The sequence below is a fragment of the Clavelina lepadiformis genome, chromosome 4 (assembly GCF_947623445.1).
Source record: "Clavelina lepadiformis chromosome 4, kaClaLepa1.1, whole genome shotgun sequence".
Classification (NCBI taxonomy): domain Eukaryota; kingdom Metazoa; phylum Chordata; class Ascidiacea; order Aplousobranchia; family Clavelinidae; genus Clavelina; species Clavelina lepadiformis.
In genome coordinates, this window is record NC_135243.1 from 20933446 (window position 1) to 20956305 (window position 22860).

At 33.8% G+C, this 22860-nt stretch overlaps 3 protein-coding genes and 3 long non-coding RNA genes across 8 annotated transcripts; 2 read left to right on the forward strand and 4 right to left on the reverse strand.

Moving 5' to 3' along the window:
* LOC143451258 (uncharacterized) lies at nucleotides 1–1065 on the forward strand. The gene is made up of 4 exons (XR_013114834.1): nucleotides 1–147; nucleotides 270–399; nucleotides 651–766; nucleotides 871–1065. It is a non-coding gene; the product is annotated as an uncharacterized LOC143451258 (long non-coding RNA).
* Nucleotides 1066–5034: 3969 nt separating this feature from the next.
* On the reverse strand, nucleotides 5035–6029 carry LOC143451259 (uncharacterized). Its single transcript, XR_013114835.1, has 4 exons — nucleotides 6011–6029; nucleotides 5735–5858; nucleotides 5457–5572; nucleotides 5035–5183 (listed from the first exon to the last, which is right to left on the reverse strand). It is a non-coding gene; the product is annotated as an uncharacterized LOC143451259 (long non-coding RNA).
* Nucleotides 6030–10683: 4654 nt separating this feature from the next.
* On the reverse strand, nucleotides 10684–13283 carry LOC143451253 (kelch-like protein 36). 2 transcript variants are annotated; one of them, XM_076951693.1, is made up of 7 exons: nucleotides 13220–13283; nucleotides 12798–12895; nucleotides 12507–12708; nucleotides 12026–12169; nucleotides 11706–11876; nucleotides 11429–11576; nucleotides 10684–11288 (listed from the first exon to the last, which is right to left on the reverse strand). In XM_076951693.1, the coding sequence occupies exons 1-7, from the start codon at nucleotides 13242–13244 to the stop codon at nucleotides 11165–11167; spliced, it is 912 nt and encodes a 303-aa protein (XP_076807808.1). In that variant the 5' UTR covers nucleotides 13245–13283; the 3' UTR covers nucleotides 10684–11164. The 2 variants fall into 2 exon arrangements, with proteins under 2 accessions (XP_076807808.1, XP_076807809.1); XM_076951694.1 differs by having other exon boundaries at nucleotides 13142–13274.
* Nucleotides 13284–13437: 154 nt separating this feature from the next.
* Nucleotides 13438–16688, reverse strand: LOC143451255 (kelch repeat and BTB domain-containing protein 2-like). Of its 2 annotated transcripts, none has more exons than XM_076951696.1 (4): nucleotides 16510–16688; nucleotides 15089–15209; nucleotides 14732–14885; nucleotides 13438–14531 (listed from the first exon to the last, which is right to left on the reverse strand). In XM_076951696.1, exons 1-4 carry the CDS (start codon nucleotides 16671–16673, stop codon nucleotides 14401–14403), a joined length of 570 nt encoding a protein of 189 aa, XP_076807811.1. In that variant the 5' UTR covers nucleotides 16674–16688; the 3' UTR covers nucleotides 13438–14400. The 2 variants fall into 2 exon arrangements, with proteins under 2 accessions (XP_076807811.1, XP_076807812.1); XM_076951697.1 differs by having other exon boundaries at nucleotides 16196–16628.
* A 2483-nt stretch (nucleotides 16689–19171) lies between these two features.
* LOC143453027 (uncharacterized) lies at nucleotides 19172–21714 on the reverse strand. Its single transcript, XM_076954179.1, has 4 exons — nucleotides 21631–21714; nucleotides 21317–21367; nucleotides 21023–21253; nucleotides 19172–19284 (listed from the first exon to the last, which is right to left on the reverse strand). The coding sequence occupies exons 1-4, from the start codon at nucleotides 21712–21714 to the stop codon at nucleotides 19261–19263; spliced, it is 390 nt and encodes a 129-aa protein (XP_076810294.1). The 3' UTR covers nucleotides 19172–19260.
* Nucleotides 21715–21929: 215 nt separating this feature from the next.
* LOC143451260 (uncharacterized) lies at nucleotides 21930–22782 on the forward strand. Its single transcript, XR_013114836.1, has 3 exons — nucleotides 21930–22080; nucleotides 22240–22352; nucleotides 22594–22782. It is a non-coding gene; the product is annotated as an uncharacterized LOC143451260 (long non-coding RNA).
* Nucleotides 22783–22860: the final 78 nt, after the last annotated feature.

Consider the following 22860-nt stretch of genomic DNA (forward strand, 5'->3'; position numbering starts at 1 on the left):
TCACATGTTCGATTTTTCCAAAAAAAAGAAAGGTTGAACGTTTATAAAAGAAAGCTTTTTTCCTCTCTTTGCATTCATTTTCAGCTTGGGAATTGATATCGTAATACCCACCTTGTGGAAGTCTTTTTATCGTTCTTGAAGCTAAAGGTGGCTTGTGCAAATTTTAAATTGATTTAAGATAGCGCTTAACGCAGAGGACATGGGCTTACTATATATAACTAAATTAACTAAGCTATGCCAGGGTTTACTAAATTGTTTATTTTTTGCAGTTTCGTTTCTTCTAACAAGAAAACTCTTGAAATATGAACAGCAAACTCCTTCTTTCACTGTTGATCATTTGCTTCGTCGCATATGCAGCTGAAGGACAAGCTCCCGACCGTTTGGTTCCCGTTTCTCGAGGTGAGAGTTTGCCTACAGACTGTACAAAACAGATATATAACTTACTTTTACTTCTAACAAGAGCTGTGCATTTACCATGTTGCGAAATAATATAAGTATAATAAATTAATCACATATATAATCACTATTATGTTGCTAATTAACCTCTTGTTAGATGCCTTAAACAGTCTTTACATTACAATAACAATAACATTACAATTACAACTTTTTTACAGTATTTTTTAATTTAGCTAACTTTTTATTGTTTTTAGTTGTTTATTTCTGGAAAAGACATTACTACTACAGAATAGTTAGAGTGTGCAGATGGAGGTGTTATTGCATTCGGGTTAACCCGTTCACTTTCCAGTCTGCAGCTGGACTTAAACAAGTAAATTTTCTTTTATTACATTTTCTTGCTAAACTAAGTTGAAAAATTAAAAAAATCAGAAACATAAAGTCTCAACTAAATATTCTTTGTCGCATTTATTGCAGGTGAGTGGATCCTTCTGTCGTGGATATTCTAGGGGTGCCGATGTCGAACCCGAAACTGTCTTTGAAACGAAGGACTGATAACACTGACCAGCACACCAGCCATGTCAATCACACGAGTAGACTTTGCTTTTCACGTATATGAATCACTTTTTGCTATTGCGGTTGTAGATTGTAAATAAATCTTTTGCTGCATTATTTAATGATTACTTTCCTTGTCAGAATTAAGGCAAAGTCTATAAAAGCTGAATCCGTGAAATTCAAAAATGGCTTTGCGGTCCGCTAACTGATAGTTATGGGTTGATTAAATTTACAGAATTGATTGAATCTAAGTTGTATAGCAACCATCACAGTTGGAACTAAGCAAGTCACGCCTTAATGCAAAACGTCTAAAGAGCAAACACAACAAAAAACGATTGAACTCCACGAGCTTTAATGCGTCATAACTCGAAAAACTTATTGCATCCTGTTTGTCAGTTGAAATTATACACTATTTGCAGCTTTAAACACGAAATGCTTTGCAACATAGATAATAATTCATGTTTAATAGGTTCACGTAAATACAGATTATGCAGTGTCAAATGATTTTGTTAAAGATGGCAGCTAGGTATTTCTTCCTTGTTTAATCTGCTGCGAGCTAACATGACGTGTTAACAAGCCCGTGTTTCAGAAAACTGCCTGGTGTTTTAGTTCAAATCATCGTATTTTGAATGAGCCATTTTCTTTGCAAATCGTTCCTTCAGCACTTTCTGGCGGCAGGTCAATTATGAGACTTAAGTTCAAGCAATGATTAACAAATATTTCGTTTGAAATCGGAAAAAATATTTTTAAGAAACTGCAACTAATAATTATTCATGTTTAAAGCCAGGATTCAACTCGAAGAAAGGTAGAACAATATTTTCGGCTTAAGATATTTCTTTAAAAATTTATTTTCAGAGAAATTTTGTTGTTTTACATAACCATGATTTTATCGTGAAATGCGAAAAATCTATTAAAAATAAACACTTGTAACCAAATTACAATCCTCCGACCTGGATCTGCTCATGATGTTTTATGAAATGGAAAAAGTGGAGTTTGCCTCGGTTTCATCTTCTGTGTTTTGTGTTCTTTGTCTGCTGTGTTATCATAATTTTTAACAAAATAAAGTTTGATATAATCTATAAAAGGTGTAGTCAAGAACACTGCGAAAAAATATACATTGTACCAGAAGGCAAGCAAAGTTAACCTATATAGTCTTATGGCCATATAGGTTAACTGGTCAAATTATACTGAATATTACGTGAAGCCCTCAAGACATAAACGAAATGCTGACAAACGTATCGCTACCAACTAGGGAAATGAAAGTTACTTCATTGATTTAAGTCGGTATTTGTGTCTTCTGACATAATTACTTCCGTGTGAGTGTCATTTTATATCAATTGCATATCCATTATATCAGGCAATACTTCAAAATCTGATGGCTTTCCCACTTTATTGTTTTAAGTTTCATAAGTTTTAAGGTTTGCTTCGTTTCAAGCAAAGGTTTGCAGACAAAGCAAAACGTCTGGCTGGCAAAAAATGGCTCACAGACCCGGCTGTTGGAAAATCCGGTGTACTGCATATTTCTGCGATATAGCTGTTACACTTGTTTTTGTCCTATATTTATTGCGCTTCTCCCTTGCGGCCTATTACGCTTTTTTGTGCTTAATTAAGCACATGTGTCTTTTTTCGACTTGTATCCGACAGGGAATCACACGGTCAGTTTTATATTGGAGCTCCTGAAATGAGCTGTGTCAACGACACTTAACTAAACTGTTTTTAAATAAAAGGTGTGCTTGTAAATCTGTAAATATTAGAGTGAGGACAACAAAACGTAACATAGCCTATGTATACGGTTTATTTAAACACCTCTTTACCGCAGTAAGTTAGGCCTATGCATTTATTCAAGTACACAGAATCGGAGTGATCGAACAAAAATTGCAACAAGTCCAGTTAAGGTTGAAGGAGTGTTTTTGTCTGTTTTACAAATTGAGTAACAACATTAGTAATTAATGAATAAGAAAACTAAAAACTGCCAAAACCTGAAATTTTTTCATTTTAAATCTGCAGCAATGTGAAAAAATTCATTTTCTGTAGAAAACTTAAACCTCCTATGAAACTATCTAAAAAGAAGTATTCCTACCGAAATTCTTAGTAAACTTGCACATTATATAGGGCCTGGGACTTAACGATGCACATTTGCCTGCACTTGAATCGATTTGCCAAGCTTAGTGTGATCCTCACAGTGATAAGGAAGTGAGACCGAGCTGCTTTGATTTAAGTTTTTAGTTATCCGATGTTTCCTAAGCAGATATATTCTGCCCTGTATCTAACTGCTTCTATCAAACGCACAAATGAAGTAAATTTTTTCTTGGTTTTTCCGCAAGAAGGAGCTGCAGCGCAAAATATTTTCCATGTTTCGGTTTAACTGCAAGGTAGAAGTCTGGATAAACGTATAGTGACTACTGATTGATTTATTTTAGAAATAGTTGCAGATTTTGAGCCGATTAATCGGTATTGACTGAGTGGCAGATTTAAACGACAGTCGTAAGTAAATTTCAGCAACATATAGATTTTTTGCAATTTTCTTCTTTCGATTGAAACAGATGGTTTCTGCTATTGCTGTTTTAAATTGTAAATACACATTTTTTTGCATCATAATATGATTGATTTCATGTCAAAATTAAAAGCAAAATGTATGTATTAAAAGCTGAAATTTTTCTCACATACCAACATCTTAAAACAAGAAACTTATCGGCCTACGTGCGTGTGTATTTGACGTGTGTATATATGAATAGGTTGTTTACATACATTTTACTTCTTTTATTCATACACTTACTTCTTTCTAAAAGTCTATTTGTGTGTGTTCACAGAAAATTTATTTTCTGATAATTAATCTAATGAATATGGCCCGCTTTTTGACGGAATCGAAGACTACGAGAGGAAAAAATTAAACGCTTTTCTAAACTTATATAAATTTTCCAAATTATAAAACCAGCCATCAATAAGCCTACGCAAGAGCGATATATTATAACAACCTTATTCTTTACACAGCCTTTTCCCACCTGAATTTTAGTTGACGAAGTTTTCACCTGAATGAAGTTTTTTGTATAGCTCTTTACCGCTCTTTAACGGTTATGTGTTTTGATAAATTCGATTAAGAAAGATCGGTTGGCAAATTTTTTGATAGGTATTTCTTAAAACAATTGTAACTCATAAATACAAAAATAAAATAACTAAATATGTCTTTTAAGTTGGGAAAACTGCTTTAGTATTTGGCCCAAACTTTCTATAACTTATACTGTAGTTTTCAAAGATGTTGTGCAGTAAATTTGAAATTGTCTGACGTTAAGCACGTTCACACGTGGTAGTAGATTCATGATGTAGTAGATTTTTGATTTTAACAATGCGGATAAGTTTACTTTTAATGCAAGAATAATGTTTTTCTTTCCACTTGTAGAGTAGCTAAGCAATGAAATCGTCAATTATTGGTTTAGTCTGATTTGCTTGCAACCTGGCAATTTGCCCTGTGTTGAGTGTTGAGTTATAAACGTGTTGCGATGAAAGTAGTTTATTAAGGAAAGAACTTTTTGGTAGCTTTATTTCACTCAGTCATCGTCTACTAATAAAAATACTCTCCCACTTCAGCATATTCGGAGGTCTTAAAATTTGTATAAACGTTTATATTTCGACAAACGTTTTAAGGGCACCAAAATAGTATTCATAGAGAAATACGGAAATATACAGTAATCTATGCAGATATAAAATCATGTAAAGTGTTTGTATAAAGATATTTTTGTAAAAAGGAAAATATAGACCGCACAAAACGAAATGTATTTCAAAATGTCCTAGTAAAGATTTTCTCTTTTGGATGTTCTCTTTTTATTGCAGTTTTGTTCCTAGTTTTACGCTTTGCCACATTTACGGTTTGGTGCAAATATAGACGACTAAAAAGCTTTGCCATTAATTTGTGAAAAATTAATAATTTTCAAACAAATTGAAATTTTTTGCAACACTCAAAAATGTCACCATTGTATACCAAAACGAGAAACTACCTGTCCCGCTGTTTGCCTAAAAGTTCCTATTCTTCTAAAAAACGACCACAATTATGTTTTGCAGCTGGGCAAGGAGTTTTATTTACATTTTAATTAAGCAATTGAAAAACATTTCGATTTCGTATACCATTAAATCGATTTCAATAAAACAAGCAGCTAGTCATCATTTTTGCTGCTATATACTTCCTCAGGTAAGAGCAGACCTCTGGGTCTTGTTCTCACGGTGCAGCGATTATCACCGACCTGCAAAAACAAACAAAACCATCTTAATTTTTACAAAGTTTAAATTAATAAAGATTGATTCCACAAGCATAGGCTTACAGATGTATTTTTGAAATAGCTACAACCGTGATAATTCTTGTTTGTCAATATAGTCACACGAGTGCTTGTTTGCTCAATTTTGGTTACTAAAATACTAACATACGAAATACTAACAATACTTCTAAATACTTCACAGGTAAAAGTTGTTATATGCTAATAAACAAAACCCGAATAAATAAGAAGCAAAACGTTTACCCATTGCGTTTGCGGTGGTGCTGAATACGGGAATATGTTTATGCACCAGCACCTCCATATCGTGTACTTTGTCGTAACATAGTAGGTGTACTTTTTCCAAACGTAGATCGTTTGACCTGTAATTTGTCATTAATACGCGAATTAGTAGGAAGAAAATTTGACTTTGCATGGTATATATCGGTATAATTATACATTTTACTGCAGTATTTTGCAAGTATAAAGTATTTACTATACTTTCATAAAATAAACATATACAGTAAAACAGATTTCAAACGAACTTTGAGGCGGGAATAAAGGATTGTGACCTTCCACAGAATATGCCATAAAGCAAACCAGGAGCAAAGCAAAAAGCAGCTGAATCTTCATTCTTGCTTTCTTCTGATGTTTTTCAAAAAGGAAAATCTGTTGAAGGTTGAAAAAACGTCCATTAAAGCGTTATTGGCCTTTTATAGAATTAATTCGACTGTTTAATTAATTAATTAATATAATATATTCGACTAATTACTGTAAAATTATATCCATATGTATATCCGTTATCGTTATATCCAACGTACGTTTAATTTTTTTTTTGCAAACAGCTTATGAACTTACAAGTGACTTTTGGTTCAAATTTCTTTCTTTCTTCTCTTCTACGAGAAATCAATCATATCAGGATGATGGTAGGGTGTGAAAATCGCGACTATTTATACGTGAAACCTAAAAAATACTTTCAGAAAGAAAAAAATTTATGACGGCAGGGAATTTCTGAAATAAAAAGAAAAAAGCGACCAAATTTAGGAAAACCAGAGACGATCATTATTCTTTCCAAATCAATTAATTGTGGCAATCTATTGTTATGCTTTGAAAGATAAGATGTTATACGTTGAACCTTTTTCTTGATCAAAACAAAGTTTTTAATGATTCAATAATATCCACTTTAATGGAGATTATATTAAAACAACTTCTTATTTAATTATGGATCCAAAAAACTATTGAATATGTCTTGTTGCATAATGACGTATTTGGAATTTTGTTACTAGTTTCAACTTGACAGCTTACACAATAATACAGTCTAAGGCAGAGTAAAATGTTTTCACACACAACATTTCTACCGTTTTTTTGCAAAGCTTTCAAATTCTAAATAAAGTCGTCAATTTGAAGTGGCCATTCCTAATGCTCTTGCAACATAAAACGTGACTCGATATCTTGGACGGTGTCCATTAAACGTCAACGTTGTTGTTAATGTACGAGTTCTGTTCAAATGTTATTAGTCTTAAATTTATTCCCACCAAACGTATTACAGTAACACCCAGGCAAAGTTTAGTTTGAAAGAAGTGAATTTAGCCTTTTTGTGTACGTATGAGTATGAAAAACTTTGAAGACTGACATTTGACTAGCTATTTTTCTCTTTCAGGTCTTAGATTTAGACGTGTAGTGTGCTTTGTTTCTTTCTGCACAGAAACGCATTGAACTCTTGCAGCAAAGAAATTGCATCATATTTTGCTCAATGCCGAGTTGTAGCAATACAAGCCGTTTTTTGACTGGTACCATTTGGAGTTGTGGCTCAAGTCACGTCAAATCGTTGCATTTTACTTCACAAAACTTTTTCTGACGTCACACATATACTATGCGTTACGTTAAATGCCTAATGATGACGTCATGGCTGTCCCCAAATTACAGTTGCGTGCATGGTTGATACATTTTTCATGGACGTGTAATTTTTTGAAAATTCCATTTTACTGCTTAAGGCTTTATTACGTTTCCGTCACAATTGTACTAACGTGACTCGAGTCAGGTGATGTTATTCAAGATATCTGACGTGGGTCAAGTCAAGTCTTGGGAAAACGTGACTCGAGTCATTACAATACTGGGTCAAAGCTTCGATATAATCTAATTAGATAGAGAAGATACAACAAACCATTATGACGCAGTCATCTTTGCGTCATTGTTCTGACCGGGAATATCAGTTCCAGTCAGTCCATTTAAATCGTCATGAACATCGACATCAACAAGGCAGTAAATAGAAGATATTTTATTGATGACTTAACAATGACCAACAAGATGTTCCACAAAAATAACATGGCGCTGCATACGTGACATGCAACATGCATTTAAAATTTGCAGAATCGGAAGGTGGAGCTTTATGCGTTGCATAAATTCCATTTTATAACAAATAACAGTACAAGTTTGTAAGTTGCACAATTTAAAAATGACAATGTGATTGCATCGCATTAGAAAGGGTTTTAAACTTATAAATGCCCATCGTTGTTATGATTAAAAAAGTTTACTGCAATAGCACTTTTGACTCGGCTTAGTAGATATATAAATACCCAAAAAAAAAGAAATTTCCTTACAGTGAAAAGTGAATAAATTAACACTGCAAAGAAAGCTGCATTGCTACAAAGTAAGTCTTAAAACTCCTGCAATAGAAAAATATATTTTTATGTCACGTGCCGGTATGGGACGTTGCTTGGCGACAACAAATTTATCCTTTTCAATTTTGCGTTGTCAAGTGTTCTTCAAATAACAGTGTTAATGACATTGCTTAATTGCATCGTGTTAATGACATCGCATTTAATTTAAGAGCAAACGGTACATTTTTTTGAATATCATTACATGTGGCCAATATGCGGTCGCCGATTATATTCTCCAGAGCATTTTTATACTCATCTATATCTAATACATCATTCCATTTCGTTTTGCTTTAGATTGTATAAGTAAGCTTTGTAGTTGCTTTTAAGCAATACAGTATTGACGACATGAAACAATATAAACGCGAAAAAATGTCAATTAGAATACAGGAAGTTTCGCTATAGAGCAAAGGCATTTTTTCATAATAAGCAAACTTATACTGTGTGTTATATAAGCTTTTGCTTAGTCTTAAAACGTAATTGGCCGGTCTTCGAGAAAATTTAGATGTCATATTTTAAAATAGACTTTTTTTTCTTTAGGGTGTTAAAATTAGGTTATAGAGGTCAGCAGATTCTAAAATCAGCAGAACTTTAAGGTTACGTCAAACCTAAATTAAGCAACTGCTTGAAAGAACACGGAGATCGTTTTAATGCTACAGCTATTCTACAATCGCTGTTACATCTGCAGTAGTACATTAAAAGGAAGGTGAAGGGTTTAAGATAAACGTGACAAGAAAGTTTGAAAACCGATTTGTTGACCACTATCGGTTCCAATGAAGAGTTTTATAAAAATTACAACGAACGCTTTGTGGCTGCTTGTTTTGCGGTGAAAGATGCCAGCCACAGCCAAGCCGATATGAATGGCATGACATACACTTACTATTTTTTCCAATTGCTTTTGCTTTAGGCTATATTAATTAATTCATTGTTATGTGACATTGTTGATTTGTTATAACTTGTTTTTATTCTTTTGTTGAACTTGGGAAAACGTCTTTCCAGAATTAAACCTTACATTTATGTACCTGTATATGCAGGTAATTTTTTGTGCTTGAAAACTCCCAAATTTGTCATTGGAATCACGTGCTGACATAATGACGTCAGCTAAGCTGTTTTACCACGAGGTTATATCTAAATAAAATAACTGTATGACTCCGAGCAAAAAGATTGGGATCTAAATTTAATTTTAAGTTTTAAATGAATTTTAAATCCAAAAAACGGGATTTCAAGCGCCAAAGTTTTTGATCTTTTGCGATAAAATGGAAGCTTTACTTTTTGCTTTTTTCCGCAAATGTTTCAAGAAGCGCCATTTGCTGTTTAGAATCTTCATTAAAAACAAACTGTTTTTCTATGCGTACTTTCATCTTCAAAGACATGCAAGTGTAACTTTGGTACAAAAATATGTAAATTTTAAACGATTAATACATTGACAGAGAAACGAGTGTTATAAAAAGATATGTTTTCTTACATTTTAATTGTAATAAGGAAAATAACACATTGTCATTCCACTTATATGATGCAGAAGAAAAACGAACAAATCCCAAAGGCAAGGGTATATCAGGGGCGTTGAGTCCGAAAATGCCATTACTTTTGCTGAATTGTCTCTAGTTTTTGAGATATAGCTTCTTCCTACGTATACCATGAAAAGTTAGAAATGTATGCTAGTGAGTAACATAGGTTAATAAAAACTGAAGCCATGTGAAGCAGCTATTTAGTTTTGCCCAAATATTGAGTACTCTGGCACAAATTTCTCACTTGAGAGGTAAACAAGGCCTTAGATTAGTTTTTATCATCTCCCATCAAGCACTAACATAAGCTTTGTAGCGCACTGATAAAGCAATAGTTAGTTGCCTGTGTTCCAATTTGTCACTCAGTCGTTTTAAAGGAACACTACTAAAGTGTAAAGATGGTCCTGAAGTAACTTTCTTATACTGAGCATAACTGGGAGATATGCGTTGATTTGAAAATGGTCAACTTTCTCTTAGGACAACAAGGCGGCTACACCAAGTATCCATGGTTTATTCGTTACTGGGATAGTCGGGCCACTGATCATTAAAAAGGAATGGCCCATACGTGAACAGCTTGTGCATGGAGATAAAAACATTGTAAATGAACCTTTGGTCAGTCGGGATCGCATCATTTTAGTCCCATTGCACATCAAATTGGGTTTGATGAAACAATTTGTCAAGGCCTTAGATTCAGAAGATGGTGGATCAAGGATAAGCATAAAAGTTCACTATCTATTCAGTCACTTGGATCGCTTCCCTTAAAACCTCGGATATATGAGTAAGGAACAAGGTTTCACCAAGATATCAAAATAATGGAAGAGAGATATCAAGGTAGATGGGATACTCACATGATGGCAGATTGCTACTGGTGCCTAATGCGAAGCTGTCCACAACAAGACTACAGGCGAAAGTCGTACAACAGGACTTTCCTGCAGATGACTTCAAGCTAATTTGAATCAATAACTAGAGTGCATCTAACAACTTCACTAATGCACATCCTGAGATGGGTATATTTCTTCGTAAGGTGTTTTGCTTTGAATATTCCGTTGTAAATGAAAAAAATTGATTGCTTTTTCATTTCGTCTGTTTTTACAAATTGTTGTCTTTCTTGTGTAGGCTTAGGCATACTTGGTTTGTTATTAACAAATTACTGCTATTTATTGTTCACTACATGAAGTTACGCATAAGCTAAATAAAGCAACAGAAAGTGCAAGAAACATTGCAACAAAGCATTTCTCGATATTCATTTATTGTATCAACTCTACACCGAATATCAACCCATTGCTGTTTTACCGATGGTTAGAATCAGACTCGATTGTGCCGACCAAAGCAGGAGTTTTTGTAGAATTATTTTTTTGCAATTACAGAAAAATGATTTACTACTATGACAAAATTTAACCCAATACCAAAAAATCAGATCAGAAACAAGACATAGGAATAAGCTTGCCAATCCATAAAAGTAAAAGGTGACCATAACTACCAACAACTTTTGGCAAATAAACGAAGCCATAAAAATAATATTGAAGACCAGAAGTTGCCTACTCTGATTGAAGAAAGTAAAATAACAGTAACAGTATATTATGAATATTGCACCAATTTGAAGTAGATTTCGTTTCAGAAAAATTATTGAAGAGGTAATCACAAATCAACAAATCATGACATCAATTGCATTACAAAATTGACATAAAAGTAAAAATGAATGAAAAACGAAATTTATAAAATGATAAAAGAATTTTAACTTAAATAAATACAGAATCAAAAATACTGACAATCATAGCATTATATCATAACATCACAAAGCAAGATCACGGAATCAAACTGCAACAAGTGCATGATTAATGAAGTTTTCATCAAGTTCATCGTCAATCATGGACCATTCGTCTGTGGTTGGGTCGTAACATTCAAGTGAACACAAAATAACACCAGACTGACAAGCTCTGCAACAAAAGTTTTGTGGTTGATAGAACAACAAAAGGCTGGTAAATTTCAAACTTGTCTCTCTCGAACGTTTTTTCAAACAAGTTAACTATATGCCGAACGCAATGGAATGCAGTAACAATATCAATACCCCACCCACCCTCCAACAGTGTAAATCTTTCCCTGGACAACCGATGCAGCATGACAATGCCGCGATTCCTGCATTGCGCTAACATTGTTCCATTCACCGGTGATGACGTCATACCTTTCCACACTTTTTTCAATTTTATCATCACGTGATTCTCCCCCTATTTTTAGATCCATTAAATGAGTGAGTTTCAGAAAAAACCATACAACAAAAGGACAAATTTTTGTAAACGATATCACAAATGTCTTAGTGTTGACATGTGGGACCTGCCATGGTGGAAACAACTTACCCAGTGCATAAATATAGTTGTCATCCATAGGCACAGCTGCTAGCCAGCTACGAAAAGTTTTCATGGGTGCAATTTCATCCCAACTATCACTTCCAGGATCGTAACGTTCTACAGAGACAAGTCGACTCCCATTATCATCTTTTAAGCGCCCACCAATGGCATATACATGACCTCCAAGCAAAGGTATCTAAATAAAAAATCACATCGTCATTGCTTATCATTTAAATACACCGCATTTAGTCTACATATCATTTTAGACATCGCTTCATGAGCTGATGTTTGCTATTGACATTATGAGTGGAAACCACTACTACTGTCACCTTTACAAGCAGCAAGCGCATGTGTACTTCTTGCCAGTTTCATTGCTGATATCTTAGTCCAAGCATTGGAAGTTGGGTTGTAACATTCTCCACAACGCAAATAAAGTCCGTTTTCATCAACACCACCGGTGACGTATATTTTATCTGTGAATATTTATATTTTACAAGTGTTTCCAAAATAAGCTTAAAAAGTTTTAGAAAGACCTGCGGCACGCATTTAGCAAGCAGATAACTATTGTTGAAAAAACAGAAACATTTCAATGAAATATTAAACATGTTGCTGAAAACAATGTTTGCTCTTTTCTATGATCTACAATTATACATCATTCGTTGTGGTTTGTGCTAAAATGTTCTTTTTCCTACTTCGCTGAGGCAGTTGTTTAATTTTGTACATTTGACATTCTGGTCACTGAAATAAAATGCAATAGTTTTCTTATACAAAAGAGAAGTAAGTAACATACAGAATTAGATTGAAACAAACCATTTAAAATAGCCGTCCCATGACCAAATCTTTTTTTATTCATTGGAGCAACATCTTTCCATTCCAAATCATCTTCTTTCAGGTTTAAACAAGATACACGGTTTGTTGTGGTGTTAATTTCTTCACCGGTGGTTCCACCGACTGTATAAAGCAAGCCTTGAAGAAACACTGCACCACAGCATGAACTTCCAACAACCATGTTCTGTAAAAGATAATTTGCATCTGGTTAAATGATTGTTAGTTTTCAAACTTAGAAACTTTGCATTATAGATACTGATTATCAGTTTTTACCAGGTAAGTTTTTCTCGGTGCTTGGGAAACATTAAAAATTTCAAAGACTTTTTCATACATTGATTCGCCTCCAACTACTAATAAGGATGTTGGGCCATCTGCAATATATATTGTTTGTGTTAAGCAGTCAGCTAAATGTTAACTCAAGAAACATGCATATTGACACGAATGATACTTCCAAGTACAGTAGAACCACAGACCACTCCAGTATTGCGGCTACTTAAACAGGGTTCGGAATATCTTCTATTCTATTGCAATATATACCATTCTCTTTCACTAAACCGGCCACCATGCTAATTGCTAACCGAAGCATTTGACAAAGGTCCCGTGTATAACCGACTTACCGAGGTTCTACTGTAGATATAACGTCACACATTTTGGTCACATATCGCACAGGTAATTCATCCTTGTAATTTTGATACCTTTTTTTCTGACACAACGAGTCATTTCTTTCCCAAGAATTTTTGAGCACTGGCACTCAAAATTAATTTTACACAGTAATTGGTTTTCCCACTACATGGAAACACGGTTCATTCAAACTTAATTTGATGAAATATTTTACTTCGTAGTTACTTTTACTATACTTCGTACTCATGTAAGCTATAAGCAAATTTTTCTGAACGAAAGTTTGTTATCATTTATCGAAAATTTGGATTGCAACTCATGTATAACATGAGAGTGCAACTGAAGCAAGACAATTAAAACTGTACCTAATGCCAAACTACTAGACATTAAATGGGAGACTTTTTTGATCCAGAGTTGGGGATGTAGCTTATGCAGGTATATGACTTATACTCAGAGAGATAGGCAACAATTAACATATATTTTACTACACATATACAGTGAGACCTCGTTAATCGGAACCCCGAACAACCGGAATCCCGGCTATTCGACACAGAACCACAAGGAATTAATTTCTTTCTATGCATTTTACCCCAATAATCTGGAAACCCCACTGTCCGACTCCGACACTGAAGTTTTGGAACAAATTTGCTAAATCAATAGAAAAAAATCTGATAAACTGGATTGTAAAGTGCGAAGTGAAAAAAAAACTTGTGAATGCAGGTTTTTGTCAAGATGACAAAAACAATAGCGAGTTAGCCGATCTACACATGATAAAATCAGCTGTTTCACTCCTGGGCTTCTGTAATGGGTTTGAGTGTCAAGTACAGAAGCCCTACAATCATAGTTTAGCAGCACGGCCTGACATTCACTACGAAACATTTTGCCTTATTGTTGTTTTGATGCCGGTTATCCGGATAACTTGCTAAACTGACATTTTGTGGCGAAACAAAGTGGTCCGGATTAACAAGGTCTGACTGTATGTACAGTTCATACATTTATTAGTATTACACAATATGATTTTTATATGTCATACACAGGACACCACTTGATACAAATGACATAAACATCTGATACCATTTTATTGTGAAATTGCTTTTTAAACACCATTCTGGTACAAATACAATTTTCACAAAACCTAAGATATCCAAAAATATAAAATGATGTGAAGAAAGCTTACCTTTTTAACATCTAAAATTGAATGTAGTTCAGTTAGTTTTAACTGTTGAAATTCTTCAGACATAATAATATCATCTAAATTTTAAAGAATGAAAAACTTAGCACCATCTTGAAGTTCCTTACTGAGATAAAGGTCAGCCAGGGACAAAATGGTGAAAACTGTGTCAAAATTGATGGATACCTGAAGAAACTTTAAACAAGCTCCGCTTACATCTAAAAGAATGCAGAAAAACATTCTGAAATTAAACATATATATACATAACGAACACCATTTCAGCCACTAAGGCCAACATATAAAATAATCTAGAGCAAAAATGTACTTCCATAGTAATTTGGTGTTTTAGAAACAATGATTTCACAATAATAATTTGGTGCAAAATAAGTGAAATATCTTTAATCATAAAAACACTTACCATCAATTTGCAACATGTTAGAGGCTGAAAGTAACTCAAAAACATCGTCCTTATTAATGTCTATTTGATTTGTGTAAAAGTATTCAACAAGCGATTTCATTGAGGAACTTGTAACGCTCTTTATAGTGACTTCATTTTGGTAACTCTCCTGCATCTTAAAAGATTATTCAATAATGGTTAATCAAACGTAGTTAGTAGGAAATACTGTATAAGTAAGGATCATTTCAATACCAGTAACAGTAAAGCTAATGTTTATGTATACTAAATCATATTCATTTTTATTATTCTTTGATTGTAAAGTTTACAAATTGCATGCAATATTCCCAAAGTTAATATTTCATTGGATAAGCAACTTACCTCGCTTTCAAACATTCTTTCAAAATACTCTGAGTTAGAAGACAATATCATTTTATTCACTGAAAAGATCACATTTTCCACTTTGATATCCACATCATTAAATCTTCCCATGCGACGCTTTCTAAATTTTTTAACCTGTGTCAGGATATGTACAAGGAGTCTAGCACACAACCAAATGACATCAAATATGGGTAGCAGGGATCTAGTAGAGTCAGGGGGCAAGTGTACATTAGTACCCAGAGTATGGATTTCGTTTAAAATCGCTATTATTATAACAAATTTTTCATCTAATTTTGTAGGGTTTTTGAAGATAGTTCAAAACCTTTTCAAACCATATGCATAAGTTCAAGTTTACGTATAAAACTTTTAGCTCCATTGCAGCAAACATACCCACCTCACAAAAACATAATTTTAAAGCAAAAGTAAAAGTTCAATTTCTGGTGCAAAAACTCCAATTAAAGAACTCTTTTTCTGCACAATTGTGCACTAATTTCTTCTCTGTATATACATGTAAAGTTAAATTTTTACGGAGCTAACTTCTAAAAATTTCGTTTTTGTGAAATACGTACTTGTGAAAAGATTGGATGACATTTAGCTAAACGATGCAGATTGATAGTAAATGTTTATGTGATACATAATTAAATTCTACATCTGATGATATAAAATTTGCTGCTATTGATGCTGTACGTTGAGTGCATATTGTTGTTGTGTTTTTTATTATGTTTAGGTTTTAATCAGGAATATATTTTTCGTATCGGTACATAGTCTACTCGACCTTATACAAATGCATCACATGGTTGCGCACTTATGCTTCAGACCCTATTAAAGTATTGTTAAGATAATAAACCATGCTAGTAGTTTAATTTATGAATGTTGTTGGCTTAGTTTATCATTCGTCATCAATCGAGCAAACTGCGATATAACTTCTTAAATATAGTTAGGTTTAAAGGGTGTTTTCTAGACCTCAATCTTCAAATTTATTTACATCCATTAAACTTAAAGTTTAAATAAAATTTTATGGAAGGGCTAGCCTAGGGCAAGCAAGTCCAGGTGGTGCAATGTAGCCTCATAACTTGAATTAAAACATATATAGCAAAACTATAATACCTATTGGCATAGTCTAGGAGATCTTCATCCGTTTTTCTTTTATGGCGCATTTCTCGAGTAATGATTTTGTCCTTTAAGTAAGCCATGCAGCTGATAGGCTTTCAGCCAAAATATAGAACTACCATATTCATATTGCAAAAAAGCATACATATTAGGCTATAATTAGTAAACTAGAAAAATTTTTAAAACATATGGAAAACCAGACTAATGAACATAGCCTAGGATGCCATTTCCTACATCAGTAATTGTTAATTAACTTTTGTTTGTTTGTTTATTATAAAGTAAGGTAAAAATAGAAAAAATTCGGTGTATACGTTAAAAATCTCGTTAGTGCAGGTGTCACACTTTCTACTACGGATTCGACTCCTACACTTTGACACTTGACAGTACCGTAAACCGCCTTAGGTGAAGTTTTGTACGACAGCTTGATAAGGCTTGTACATTTATCACTCTTGAAAAATACAGAGGTCAGAACCATTTTCACATTAAGTCATACAATAAGTAGTTTGAAACAACGACATCATATTAGCCTAACAAGATCTTTTTTGATACAATTTTTCACCAACTTTGTTGGGCTTATGGCAATTTAATTATATAACCGCGAATTGAAAGTTAGCAAGTTGTAGTTTTAAGGCTGGGATAGGAAATTTGTCATTTATTGACTTTAACTACGTGCCGCTACTTTAAATCATAGTGCAGTCTATGCATAATATTTTCTGACGACCGCAATATAGGAAAAGAATCCTGAAGTTGTATTTTACGTCTTCAAGCGGTACTTCGGTGAAATGCCAGTCGTTTGTAAACTAACTGGAAGTAGACATTAGACAGGCAGGGGCAGCATTGTAAACAAGCGCAAAAATTCCGATTTATTATTTACGTCTTCGAGACGCTTTTGCGCTACCATAGTAGGCCTAATGTTAATGTAATTGGGCATCCGTAGCGTTAACGACGCTTGCTCCGGTCCAGTGTCTCTCTTATCAAGTCCAACTTCGGGCGATACATTGAATTCTCAAAATAAATAAATAAGAATTGTGTATGACAAACAAAACTTAAGAAAACTTCGGTAACCATGGCTGGTGTGATGAGGAATGATCCTCGAGTTGAAATGGTGCACAGAACTTTCTCTGTCTGCAAAAAAAAAACTGTGATGCAATACCAGTAGCAACAAAATTGCTGGAGTTTAAATCTCTTTTTTACGCAAATAGAGATAACATTCAACCATATTAAGCTTAATTAGATTATAATCCTTTCTCTGACTTTGTACAAAATACGGCAGGCAAAGAATTTCTGTCATTGTAGGCTATTTAAAACATGGGTTCTTAACCATGGCCCACTGGTGGGCCACAGGAGCATTTTGAGGTGGGCCACAGAGCTATTTGGAAAATAATAAAGTTGGTGAAAATTTTAGTTTTATTTAGTTGGTGACAATTTTGTAACGTCCAAATTCGCATTTGTTGTTTGTTCAAATTATATGATTTAAGTGATAATGATTTATATGATTTTGTGTCGCCCAAAACTCCAGGTCCAGGTTCAAAACTTAGGTGATCAGCTTTGAAAGTGGGCCACGAGCAAACGAAAGTGGGCCACGACTATAAAAAGGTTAAGAACTGGCGGTTAATGCTTTACAATAACTGCCAAATTATAGAAGTTATATATATATATATCGCTATCTGACTCTTAAGAATAATTAGAAGGTTGCGAATTCTGTCTAGAAACTCCTAAACTTCAGTTGAACAGTTTATACAACCTTAAACGCTGAGATTCTGATTAATATAATTTTTAATATTCTTCCTTATTATTTCAAACAAACACTAAAATTACAACAATATTATTATTATACAGAAGGGGTTTTAAGAATTAGTTAACAATAAAGGCGCATCACACTACATTTCACATCGATTTAAAGAATTATTCACCGAGTTATTACGATCTATATCTTCTCATTAATTGAACTTTAAAACTCCAGTGTATACTGAAGAACTAGTATTTAGACAACTAGAACGAATCTAATACTGATTCTGAATGCCCAATTACACAGCATGCAAAGGTACATTTATACCCTGAAATAGATAATAAAAAAAAAAATTCCACTTTAAGAGCAATGCGTTTTTCAATGGCAGGAAATGATTTGGACTTTTTGAACTCGAAGTTTTAGCTCAGGTGATAATTACAATCTGGCAATTTTCAATTAAAGGAAACAAATGTTAATCAATATGGTCTATTTTTAGATTAACAATGTTGTTAATACAAGCTCAATCGTGCAGCTAAACATTTTTACCGACTAAGTTGTCAATCACATAAGGTAATTTTGCATTTTGCAAACTCATACTGCAATGTGAATAACATGCTTGCAAAACATAATGACAAATATGGAGTTATCATATTTTGCAATAAGCTCAAGGGTGCAATGCAGCAGGTAGCCTATGTTTACGGAACCGATTGTCAATCAACTATTCTTCGATAAGTTTGCAATTATACCGTGAACTTAGATTGAACTTATGGCAAGTATGACGTTATGTAATAGCGCGTTAAATATCAGAAATTTGATTAAAATGATACAACTTGGAAGACAATGGAAACAGTGTCTTCCAGAACCCTGATTTAAAAGAACTTCGTAAACACAACCACTGGTGTCATTATGTCATCATCTAATTCCAATGATAAAAAGGGAAATTGCCAAGCCCACGTAGCTTTGATTTTATATGCATAAAGTCTAATTTTAGAGTGACATCTTTCCCAAAATCAGTTGAAAAATATTAACAATCTGCAGTGTCACTTAAATACAATTGAGTAATGGTAGCCTGAAGCAAATGAAATTGGAAAGATATAATCAATCTACTTGATAGTTTTGCTACGGCTGTCATACTCCACCACAAATAATACCGCAAAGTTTTCGTTGTTCACTTTATAAAATCTTTTGGAAAAACCGATGGTTAATATACCGCTTCTTGTGACGTTGCAAACTTTTACCTACAGTATAACTTGGAATTTTAAGGAGATTATGGATTTGATGCAGCCTTGAAGCGATCCATGAGCTATCTTCAAACGTTACTTTACGATTGACGTTAATTTGAAATTGGAAAACAAATCTAAAAAGAAAGAAAGAAGTTGTTGTTTTTTAGTTCTGCTGACCTTAATAACTTTAACGTTTTTAAGAAAAAAAGTGTTAAACTCTCTCTGAACAACCGAATTTTAAGCAATGCATAGACTATTTACAATATCTTTTATTCTCTACAAGTTTTCGTAATACAGTAGTCTCGCTTATAGGATCTACGGATATTAGATCCAGTCACTGATTGGAGCCAAATCCCGTGGAACGGAATTTCTACATAGCCTACTAACCTAACTAACGTAGTGCAAAATACTTCGCTTAGTGGATCCACGACTCCGGTTAGTGGATCCACTCCCAACGTCTGGCAACGTAGTAAAATGCTAAAATGTAGTAGAAACCTAGTAAAATGCTTTCCCCAGCTGTTGTAACGTCTCTTTTCATGTTGTCGGCTCTGACAAATTAGCCGTTGTGATGTCATAGACACTATAGTTTGCGTGGGTACCTGTTCGTGTACGAGTACCTGAGTACATGCGAAAGAATTTTCCTCCTCGACAATCAACTTTAGATAGATTTTTTTAAATGCTTTCTTTGTGTTTTTTTGAGTGATTTATGAGTAACTTTTGTGTTCTTTGAGTTATTTCCAACGTTCATATACATTACATGATTAACAACCGTGCACACTGAGTTTGTTTTGGTCATATGGAGACCTAAAGTAGATCAGCCGTTTATTGGAGCTTCCTGTTAACACGATTACTCGTCTTTCACCTTTGTATAACGCTTATGTCATTAATACTGTATTGTAACCACCAGCCTAATTGTTAATGTTTATAGAATTTTATATTGGCTATTAAAAGAAGTAGAATAATGAAATAAAGAAGTGTAAAAGTTCTCTTTAGGAATGTCATTGACAACCGCATATTGTTTTCCTCAAGTAATGATGCTTTATAACATTCTTATTGGTGTGTTTGTGCTTAAAATAAACTACAAGTAATTGCAAGAAAACTGCCATTTAATAGAAACTTGACAGATAAATTACTATTTAAAATAAAAATTGTTTTCGCCAAACACGCTCGAATACTGTAGCAGGTGACACAAAACATATTCTTCCAATGACAAGTGAAGTACTTCGAGAAAAACAGCTTCATTCTCAGTATAACAAACTATTTGCTTTTCACTACAGTGACTACATGATAATGTTTGCATTGTTTTAGAGATTTTGATAAGCTATGGTTTTAGGAAAATAAGGACTTAAAATGTATTAAGTCGTTAATTTGAAACTATTCAACAAAAATGTTAATGCGATAATCAGTTACACTAACAATTAAATTGCACACATTTGAAACCCTTTATGGATCGAAGCATTCACAAACGCTAGACACAAATTTTGAACTACCACTGTTGTATACTATGAAAGGACTTTTATGTGACACAAAAAGCTCAACTTACAAGTCTGGTGATTTCTGAAGTAAACATGTATGTTTTGTATTACGTATATGGCGTATAAGTGTTGTTTGTGGTTGCATTTTGTTCGTCGTTGCTCAGTGATTACTAAGATCTTCTATATGTATAAATACCTTGTTGATGTCATGTGCTCCCAATGGGAGATTGAGAACTGGCATTCCCGATGGGAACCATGACGAAACGATGGCTGCTTTGTAATGACCTGCTAAATGTTCTTCATCACTTCAGTTTGACTATCAGGAAACTTTGGGGAGAACGTAATGCAATTAAATTTTTTACGTTAAACAGAAACCCAATGAGAACGCACAACCTACCTGAAACCATACCTTGAAAAAGGGATAAAGGCGCCTTCCAGCGTCTATAGAAATGTCTCCAAATATACTTGTGCCAAAAGGCTGAATGTCACCTCCTACCAAATATACTTTGTTCGTACGTTTGCTTGTGGTGGTGAAAATATAAAATCGAATACGTTTTAAACACAATTCCTTTATACCAGCAAATATGTTGGTCTTTGATGTACACCATGCAAAATTTATTGGTACGTTCTATGTTGCAAGAGCATTATTAACAATGACCATCGCAATATCAAGTTTCCGTTTAGCGTATACCTTAAAACTTTGCCGAAAATTGCTGTAAATAATGTCAATGTGATGCAGTTTCTAAAACGTTTTACTCAACCTTTTCATAATCATATATCGAACAGCTCGTTGATGTTAGGCACACGAACACAATTTTGTTATTATGTCACATTAATGCACGCTTTATAATACGCCAGGTTTTTTAATCAAACGCTAAGTCATATTTATAACCAGTATTGTGATAAACATTGCATATCACAATTTTTTTGTCGCTCGGGAAAATGTTTCAAGGTTAGCAGTAAAAGCAGTTTTTATTTCCTTTTAAAATATTACAAAAGTGATGCCACAATTGGCATTGAAAGGTTGAGATCATCTCTGTCATCCGCATAACTTTTGTATTTTGTTCCATAAACTTCACACTGTCGCATTTTTTTGTTCGGAAAATATTTGTTTTAGGTTTCGCCTATAAATAGACGCGTTTTTCACATTGTTCGGTCATCTTGACATATCAATTTCTTGTAGAAGAGACGCAAAAAGTTTGAACCAAAATCACCGGTAAGTTTTTAAGCTGCGTGCAATGATAAACAGAAAAGTAGGCCTACGTTTAAAATTACTGTAATTAAGTAAAATAACTTATATAGAAGTTCAATAACTCATTTGATCAACTTTTTCAGATTTTACTCTTTAAACCCATCGGAAGAAAGATAAGATGAAATCTCACCTGCTTTTTGCTTTGATGCTGGCTTGCTTCATGGCATATACTGCCGATGGACAATTTCCTTCATCTTCGCAAAGTTTGTATAAAATCTGACAATGTTATTTTATGAAAGTGGAAATATTAATATGAGTAATGCATTAAATTGTACAATTATGCTCATATACATATGCATGATACATTTGTAGCAAAAATCATTACCCATACTTTTCCTACGCACATTATTGGCAACTTACAGGTAAAACTTTGTATATTTGGAAAAAATACACCTACTACGTTATAAAGAAATATTGCTACTGGAGATGCTGGTGCATAAAAACATTCCCATTTCTTCCTTCCCGGACAGAATGGGTATTTTCTTCATTTGTTATATCTAGTAGCATATTAACTTATACTAGTTAAGTATACTTAAAGTCTTTATTTACAGTGAAATTGCTCGAATAGGCACTTGTGTAGCTATAGTATCGTATACGGTTAAACAAAAATCATTATGTCTGTAGGCCTACCAGTTTCAAATTATGATGAGATTGTAGAATAAACTTTTGTAACTTTACAATTCATAGAATTTAATGCTATCTTGTTTGCTTTTCAGGCGAGTAACAGCCGTTGCACCAAACAAAAACCTAGCCAGCGTTTCTCACCTGAAACAGTATACGACAGTCGAAGAGGTGACTAATTGGCCGTTTTATTGGCATCTACTTCACGGTTTACGAAAGCGGAAACTTCCTTTCAATTGCTTTGTTAAAATGTAAATAAAATTTCTTGGTGAGCTGCATAAAAATACTTGTGTTCGTTTGATAAAAAAGGAGAAATTCTTCACACTTTACCAAAGCCAGGACACAGCATCACTTCAAGACAT

Excerpts from the sequence above, each read along its gene's own strand:
- LOC143451253 (XM_076951693.1), bottom strand. The coding sequence starts at position 13,244 with ATGACTCGTTGTGTCAGAAAAAAAG. Across the intron at positions 12,709-12,797 it reads CACCGAGAAAAACTTACCTG|AACATGGTTGTTGGAAGTTC; the intron begins GTAAAAACTGAT and ends TATCTTTTACAG. Across the intron at positions 11,289-11,428 it reads AAGATTTACACTGTTGGAGG|AGCTTGTCAGTCTGGTGTTA; the intron begins GTGGGTGGGGTA and ends CTTTTGTTGCAG.
- LOC143451255 (XM_076951696.1), bottom strand. The coding sequence starts at position 16,673 with ATGGTTCTGACCTCTGTATTTTTCAAGAGTGATAAATGTACAAGCCTT. Across the intron at positions 15,210-16,509 it reads GCACTAACGAGATTTTTAAC|AAAGCGTCGCATGGGAAGAT; the intron begins GTATACACCGAA and ends TAAAAAATTTAG. Across the intron at positions 14,532-14,731 it reads TAACATGTTGCAAATTGATG|ATGTAAGCGGAGCTTGTTTA; the intron begins GTAAGTGTTTTT and ends GCATTCTTTTAG.
- LOC143453027 (XM_076954179.1), bottom strand. The coding sequence starts at position 21,714 with ATGCGACAGTGTGAAGTTTATGGAACAAAATACAAAAGTTATGCGGAT. Across the intron at positions 21,368-21,630 it reads ACCTTTCAATGCCAATTGTG|AAACTGCATCACATTGACAT; the intron begins GCATCACTTTTG and ends AAAACGTTTTAG. Across the intron at positions 21,254-21,316 it reads ATTTTCGGCAAAGTTTTAAG|AACGTACCAATAAATTTTGC; the intron begins GTATACGCTAAA and ends CTTGCAACATAG.